The sequence below is a fragment of the Cucurbita maxima genome, unplaced genomic scaffold (genome assembly GCF_002738345.1).
Source record: "Cucurbita maxima cultivar Rimu unplaced genomic scaffold, Cmax_1.0 Cma_Scf00021, whole genome shotgun sequence".
NCBI classification, from domain to species: domain Eukaryota; kingdom Viridiplantae; phylum Streptophyta; class Magnoliopsida; order Cucurbitales; family Cucurbitaceae; genus Cucurbita; species Cucurbita maxima.
In genome coordinates, this window is record NW_019272037.1 from 972,498 (window position 1) to 980,573 (window position 8,076).

Here is an 8,076-nt window from a genome sequence, read left to right on the forward strand (position 1 = left end):
CCCCCCCCCCCCCCCCCCCTCCTCCTCTAAAAATGAGTTTGCTGAGAATATTAGCATAGCAACCACGATAAAAAAGAAAAAAGGATGAGGATCTCACAACAGCTTATTCAAAAAACCTATCGCAACATAGTTATAACATTCTCAGGATCATTCTGGTTCCTTCTTGATTCTTGACTATATCCTCGTTGACTCATTTCCAATAGTTATTTTGTCTAGAGTTTGTGTGTCTGCTAACAAACCACCCTGACAACAGGAGATCGTGAAGGGTAAAAAACTCTCATCCTTTCCACTGACATCTCGCATGACAGATACAAAAGAGACACTGTGCTAATAGATCAAAAGACTTTTGCATCTGCATGTGCTGCCACTGATTTTTTTAGGATAAGGAAAAGAAGATTAAAAATCAATTAAGCCTCTCTCATTCAACAAATACCTTTAAAAAATTCATCTTATGTCCCAACTTTCTTGAAAGAAGGCCATAAAAAATCCATCACAGCGTGAAGCTTTACTCCTCCCAAATCCAATAACCACCGAGCCAATTTCCTCAAGGGAGATGGTCTCTCTAGCCATTCTCGTGGTTGCCAATCCAAGCCCCCAGGGCCAAGAATGGTTGGTGAGGTGAATTAGGTCGTGCATCTATAGAGATATTTTGTAACCACTATGGCCGAAAAAAATGTAAATAACCAAATGGAGAGTAGGCCAAATAACACGATAATGCAAGTTAAGATAGTTTACCTTTGGCAATCCTTGAGTGATAGAAATGTTCTCACCATCTCGAGGACTAGTAGGTGCTTGAATTTGTTCCCCCATCATACTAATAATACAACAAACATACTAGAAGTGTTACACAAAATTTAGACTGGCTAATTGAACAAATATAAGTTCTAAAAGAAAATTGCACCATATAGAAAGAGACAATGGGTGGCGATAGTTTTGTGGGTTGCGTCCACTTGATTCCATGCCAAAACTCATCTAATAGATGTATTCAATAAATCTAAGGAAGTTGCTGGCAAACTGCACAGACTAGATACATAGAAAAAACATTGTACCTCTTAAGGCCAAGAATATTGACAAGAGAATCAAAACCAAAAAACTCCAGCTTGGATTCTCGCTGGGGGCCATCAACTTCAATACGAGTAGGAGAATTCCCATCTGTTTCAGTGCCCGTCTGAGAATCCACTTTTACATTCCTGCCATAGAAGCAAGAGATCTTAAGCACTCCAAATTTCAACATACAATCTCAAGTTTCCAGAACTTGATCAAAGCCAGCAATAATGCAGCTCAACATATACAAATTACTGCGTCTAAACCACAAAATCTAAGACCCTTCTTCAAAATTTATAGGTCAAAGATAAAAAAAAAAATCATAATAATGATCAAGACACAACGCCCTTCCTTTTCCCCAAATTAAACAATCGCACCTCCTTAAATCCCAACACAAAATTCACAACAAGTAAAGAATAGTACAACAATAATCACAAGACCGAAGTAGAAGATAAAACAGATTACTTCAGAGAAATGGGGGGAACGGAGGACGAAGAAGATGATGCCCCCGGATCCATGGAAGACATTTCAAGAACAGCACGATCATGAGCTTCCACAGGTCGGTACTTCCTTCCCCTCTGCCCATGAAATTCCTCTTCCCCGCTCTCAATATCACCATTGTCCATTTCAGAACAGCTCAATATCAAATTCCAGCTTGGGTTCCGGCTATTTCCTGAGATACCAGATCCAAGAGAAAAACCAAAAATGAATCCCGAATCCGATTGAGAGCGAGCGTATATAGGAAGCAAGATCCCGACCAAAAAACTGAAAAGAAAATCAGAGAAGAAAATGGGGAAGGGAGAAATTTATGGTTAATTTAAATCTCCCTAATAAACTGTTTTGAATGTGGAAAAAACGACTAGAATAATACTAAATTTTGTGTTTTGAGTTTTGTTCAATAATTTAGTAAAGTTTAGTGAAATTTTTTGGGTTAACTGACTTCTTTTTTTTTTCATGTTTTATTATACAATTTATCTTTTTTTTTAGTAAAAATTATTTTTACTTTTTTAAATATTTGTGTTTAATTAAAGCAAGTTGTATTTATATGGTTTATGATTTAAACTTCTATATTTACTAATTTTAATTGAATTATTTAATTTCTAATTATTATGATGTTATAGTTAGATCTCAACATAATTTCATTATTTTTTTTATTTACACGAAAGTGTAATTTAGTCTAAGTAATATTTATATCTCGAGTAAATATTAGCTTCGTCTTATTTATAATTTAACAAAAATAATTTTAATTTTATTTATTTATTTATTTGAAAATTGAAGATAAAGTTTTTGTATGAATTAAACTAATTTATAAATTTTCTTGAATTAATATAAAATCATCTCTATATTTATTAAAACAATTCAATAACTAAACCATATTAAGAGTTCAGTTCAATAGGTTATACTAGGGTTAAAATTAATATAAAATAATTCATATTGAGAATTCAATTTGATATGTTATACCATTGACATTAAACTATCATTTTTCATTCGAATACTTTTAATTAATTTTATTTTATGTTAAAATATATCAATTTTAAAAGTTCATTCAAAAAAATAAGAAAATGTGGAAACAAAAAACTAAATTAAATATAATTTATTATTTATACTATCTTTATATATAATTTCATATTATATAAATATGCGTTTCACCTATATATATATATATATATATATATATATATATGCATAAAATCACAATAAGTATATACTATTGGTTGCATTTTGGTGCTTTTATGTGCATATATATTGTATAAAAGCAATAATATAATCGAGAATTGTTCCCATTGTGGTCCAATATATTAAATTAAGTGTATTTTTAATTAAAAAAATTAAGAATATTTTGTTTTAAGATAAAGTTGTATTTTTATTAATTTAGAAAGAAGGCACAGCAAGCAAAGTGGAACTTACAAGTGAGTTTAGCCCAATAACTTGCTTCCGGCCCATTACGTTAACACCGCGTTACGGCCCAAACAACTTCGAGTCTTATTTATTTTTTTTATTTTTTTGTTAAAATTTAATTTTAGTATTTTAATCTTATTTATAATTGGTTATTTAATAAAAATATATTTAGTTATTATGTGTGACATTAATAACTAAAATTTCATCGAACTTAAATATCAAACATTCATAAGTTAAAATGCATAACTACCATTAGTTACAAAAGTCAAACATTCTTAATATAATTTTTTTTAACCCAACTCAACTTTTATGATTTGGATTGAATAGTTTAGACTGGTCGAGATCTCAAAAACATATGAATACCTATTTTTTTTTTTTTTTTGTTAACAAAAATGAAAAATTAAATTATCGATCCGATACTTAGTACTCTATTTATCCAATTATATTTTTAGTGATATAATTTTAGTAGATAGGGTGTGAATAGGGCGTGGCATGCCACCTTTATATGTCTTCATAATAACATCCACATGCAAGCTCATAGATTGCTTTTGAAACATTTCATTTTAAATTAATTATTACGGGACATTATTATTTTTTTTTTAACAAACTTTTACAAAAATGCCCTTTTACAGTTTAAAGTTTCCAGTACCACTTAAAGACACTTTAAGGAGATTGAGGTAAAACTGACACGTTCACTTCCCCTTCCTTTCGGTTCCTTAAAAAAAAAAATATATATATATATTTAATTAAATATTTTTTACTCGAAAATGTTTGATATTTAAATTTTTAAAAAATTTAATTAAGAATGTATAATGTGATTTTTTTAATAATTAAAAAAAATAAACAATGTGACAATGTGTTGAGTTGAATTGTGAACCTTATTATATAGGTGTTAATGTAAGCCGATAATTCAATCATTCTAGAGTACCTACCTCAAATCATAAAAGTTGAGTTGGGTTAGATTTTTCTTTTCGATTTTGATTGGGTTAAATTTTTTGAAAAAGGAAAAATTTGATTCGATTTGCGAGCTGATATTTTTTTTTATTGGAACAACTCAAAAATAGTGTTACAATCTAATTCTATCGTATCTTTAAAAACATAATAAGAATATTTTAAATGTATAAATATGATTTTTTTAAAAAATAATTCAACTCGACAACCCAATCCAACTCCGCTCTTCGAGTGCATTGAATTGGATAGTGAAATCTATTCAAATTACTTTAGTTACCAACCGAATGAACTCGAACTTTCGAGTTTGTTGAAATTTTTCTGAAACGCAACTCGCATACAATCCTATCAATCATTTTATTTATCTTTAAAATTTAATTTGTGATAATTTAAACGGTGTAATAATTTAATATTTACTGGAGATATAAAATAGAAAAAAAAATTAAATTTAACAAAATTAAAACACTGCATTTTTTTTTAAAAAAAACTTTGCATGAAATAAAGTAGTATTTGATCAATTTTAATTTTAAATTAGAAAAGAAAAAGACAAGAATTTTTAAAAATATAGAATTTTAAGAAACATAAACATTATACCCATAAATAAATATAACTAAAAAGTGTATAAAAATTGTTTGTTTATTTATTTATTTATTTGTCGAAAGGTATAATTAAAACAAACCGGTACTTTTTGATAATTTAACCGAATATAATTTTGCATTTGAAAGTTGTAGCAGAACCAAACGAATTTTGGACCAGTCCCCCTTTTGAAACAGAACCGCCATTGATGATGGCTTATGAGTAATGGAGCTTTCCAGTCCATTTCATTGGATACTTCTCGCTTCTCGATCTTCGAGCTTATTAAGTAATCTGTAGAAAGGACGAACAGATAAAGCGGACACTCTCCTTGAGGTACTCGCAAGCTTCTATTTCAATATTACTGAAAATTTCCTTTTCTGTTTGACGATTTCTCGGAAACCATCAAAGGCTGTCGGATTACCACTTTACGGTTGTTGTTCTTCTGGGTAGGACGGGGGGAGTGGATTCTGCAGCTGACAGTTTCTGAATGTCAGAGTGACTGTTCTAATGCTACTTTTCAAACATTTAATCAATTAAAAAGAAAAGGAACTTCTGCGAGACTGTTCTTAGACGTTTCTTTTTATTGATGTGTTTGTTTGGTTGTGAGTTCAACGAGATTTTGAAGCTCTATGGTTTTGGTTTCTTTTCTTGTTTTGTTTTTTTGTGAGTCCTTGGGCCAATCAAATGCTGTAAATCGTAATGCACTGGTTTGAGCATAGAAGATTCGAGTGGAACCGTCAGAGGATCGTCCTGTTTCTGTGATATTCTTCTTCTTTTCATGGATCATAATTTGGGCACTTGGAGTATCGCTGATTGTGAAATTTTTGTAATGAACATTGGATTTTAAGCCTTTTGTTTGAGTTTTCGAATCACCTAAACGTGAAACAGGAAGATTCTTTGGGGAAGTTGAGTGATTCAGACAATGTCAAAGGTATTGATGAGGAGTTCCTGGTTTTGGGTTTCTCCCTAATGATTGTGCTGTTTGAGTTTCTTTCAATTGGGTCTACCACTTCTGCTGCGGTCGTGCCTAGAACAACTCTATAACAGATATCATTTATTTGTCTCCCATTTGGTGAAATGGGTTGTGCTGCTTCAAGTATTGATGAGGAGGAGAGAGTGAAGGCTTGTAAGGAGAGGAAGAAGCTAATGAAACAATTAATAGGGTCAAGGAAAGAATTTGCAGATGCCCTGCTAGCTTACTTGAGGGCATTGAAGAATACAGGTGCAACCCTTAGACAATTTACTGAGTCTGAAACTTTGGAGCTTGAAGGTACTATTTATGGCTTGGCATCGCCTCCATCACCGCCTCCTCCATTGCCGCCTTCTCCGCCCCCACCACCACCTCTTAGCCCTGATTTGAGAAAGCATGGAGCTGAAGATGCCCAAGAAGGAAGCATTGTTATCGATGAGGAGGAGGATGATCATAGCTCATCACCTCCAATTTTGAGCTCATCTTGGGAGTATTGGGATCCTTTTGAGCTCTCTGCTGTACATGAACAGAAGAAGATTGAAATTGTGGGGCCAGTTGAAGAGGAAAATTGGGCAGAAACTAGGAGTGAATTTGAGGAAGAGGATAAGGAAGAAACTGTAGAAGATGTCGTGAATCCAGTAGCTAAGAGTCTAGAGCAAAGGGAATTGGCAAGCTGTATTTCTTCTACGAGTAGCTTGCATATGAAGGTCGCAACAGACATGGGCATGATATCATGGAAAAGAAAGAAAACCTTGGGAGCCGTGGTCAAGGAACTCGATGAGTATTTTCTTAAAGCATCAGGTGGTATAAAGGAAATAGCTGTTCTCATTGATATGAGCGCTGGAAATGATTTTCCCCCACCTCATTTCAGGGAAAGCAAGAGTAAATACACTCTTTCTTTATCAACTTCTTTGCCCCCTTTGTGCAGTTTATCTCATTTTTAATTTTCATACTTGAAGTTCTTAGAAATTGTTGAAAAATTATCCATTTTTTCCCAAAAAATCTTCAAATGATATGGTTTTATTTCTTCCCTATGGTTATGGCATCAAGAACCTAGACACAAAATTGTAAGTTTGAGATTTTATCAGATATTTTATAAATTTCAAGAACCTAAGCATTTATTAGATACTTGTTTAAGTTGAGAGACTTATTGGACACAACTCTAAAAGTTTAAAAACCAAACATGTAGCTTAATATGATCTTTCATTGTGTATATGGACCAGAAGCCATGCTTGTTCTTTTTGGGTAAATCCATGTCACTCTCAGAGAAATTCAGATGGAAATCCTCTGAGACTTATTATGCTAGTGAAATTAAGTCGATAATCTCGAGCTGCCCTGTCTTAAGACGACTGGACGATTATTTTGTTCATCTTTAACTTCATTTTTTCATTATTTTGTAATTTTCTCTGTATGATTTAGAAGTTTGTCTCTTGGTTAAAAAATGAAAAAACAGAAAGGCCATAGTTTCTTTCATAAGTTCTATTTATTTAATTCATCATCAGACATGTTTTAGTTCCCAGTATTTTTCTGCAAGTCTCTTGAGCAATTCTCTAACCTATGATTTACAGGGAAGAGAAGCAATTCTGCTAAGGTCTTCAATGCATTATCACGGAGGTGGTCATCTAATTCACTTCAATTTACAACAGATACAGTAGAGTTTCTTGGTCCCAATGAGCCGTGCCGGCCTGGAGCTCATTGCATCACTCTAAAAAAACTTTATGCAGCAGAGCAAAGGCTTCAAAAAGACATCAAGGTAAAAAATATAAGAACCGTGCTGAAATAAACTGGTGTGTCATAATAGTTATAGGCTATGACGACTTGTGTCCAAGAGAAACAGATGAAAGCAAAAAAGTGAAATGTTTTATAAAATTATGTGATCTTGTTGATATGAATACCATCTTTAAGATTAATATATGCTTTAGGAATCATTGAAACTCTTGAACGTTTAATGGCTTGTACCATGTACATCATGTTTGAGAATGAGAAGTGGCTAATTGCAGTTCAATGTAGACTTGTAAAGCTACGTGAGATCCTACATCGGTTGGAGAGGGGAATGAAACATAACTTATAAGAGTGTGGAAACCTCTTGATAGTGGACGCATTTTAAAACCTTGAGAGGAAGCCCTTCAAGGAATAACCCAAAAAAGACAATATCTGCTAGCGGTGGGTTAGGGCTGTTACAAACTCACTTGCCAAGTGCAGTTTAGTGTAGACTTCAGCTCACTTTACGTTCAGTTAGTTGTTGATGGGAAGTTTAGTAGAACATTGGAACAGCTGTTTTCAATCATCGATTAGAATTCGTGTTTCTGAACTGGAGCCTACGGGCTACTGCAACTTAATGTACAGACCTCATTGCTTTTTAATTGTTTTTTCTCTTAGATTGTACACTTAAGCTCACTTTACGTTCAGTTAGTTGTTGCTGGGAAGTTCAGTAGAACATTGGAACAACTGTTTTCAATCATCGATATATTTTAATCGAATTTGTGTTTCTGAACTGGCGCCTACGGGCTACTGCAACTTCATGTACAGACCTCATTGCTTTTTTCTTAGATTGTTTTCGAAAACCATTGCTTTAGTATGAAATGATGCCAATTCAATGCAGTTTTGATTGCTGGATTTTTTTTTTTTTTTTTTTTTTT

The 8,076-nt window shown here is 32.7% G+C and overlaps 2 protein-coding genes across 3 annotated transcripts in view; one reads left to right on the forward strand and one right to left on the reverse strand.

Moving 5' to 3' along the window:
- LOC111495539 (cation-chloride cotransporter 1-like) overlaps positions 1-1,893 on the reverse strand; it is a 20,647-nt gene extending 18,754 nt beyond the window's left edge. The window contains exons 1-3 of one of the 2 annotated variants that reach the window (XM_023145618.1): positions 1,510-1,893; positions 1,050-1,190; positions 736-814 (exon numbers count right to left, since the gene is read on the reverse strand). In XM_023145618.1, the coding sequence (XP_023001386.1) occupies positions 736-814; positions 1,050-1,190; positions 1,510-1,670 (381 nt within the window). In that variant the 5' untranslated portion in view covers positions 1,671-1,893. Of the gene's footprint in view, positions 1-735; positions 815-901; positions 973-1,049; positions 1,191-1,509 lie in introns of those variants that run through there. The other variant, XM_023145619.1, reaches the window with a different exon arrangement.
- Positions 1,894-4,626: 2,733 nt separating this feature from the next.
- Positions 4,627-8,076, forward strand: part of LOC111495548 (nitrate regulatory gene2 protein-like) — a 6,938-nt gene continuing 3,488 nt past the window's right edge. The window contains exons 1-2 of the mRNA XM_023145637.1: positions 4,627-6,319; positions 7,006-7,190. Coding sequence (XP_023001405.1) covers positions 5,545-6,319; positions 7,006-7,190 — 960 coding nt within the window. The 5' untranslated portion in view covers positions 4,627-5,544. The remainder of the gene's footprint in view (positions 6,320-7,005; positions 7,191-8,076) is intronic.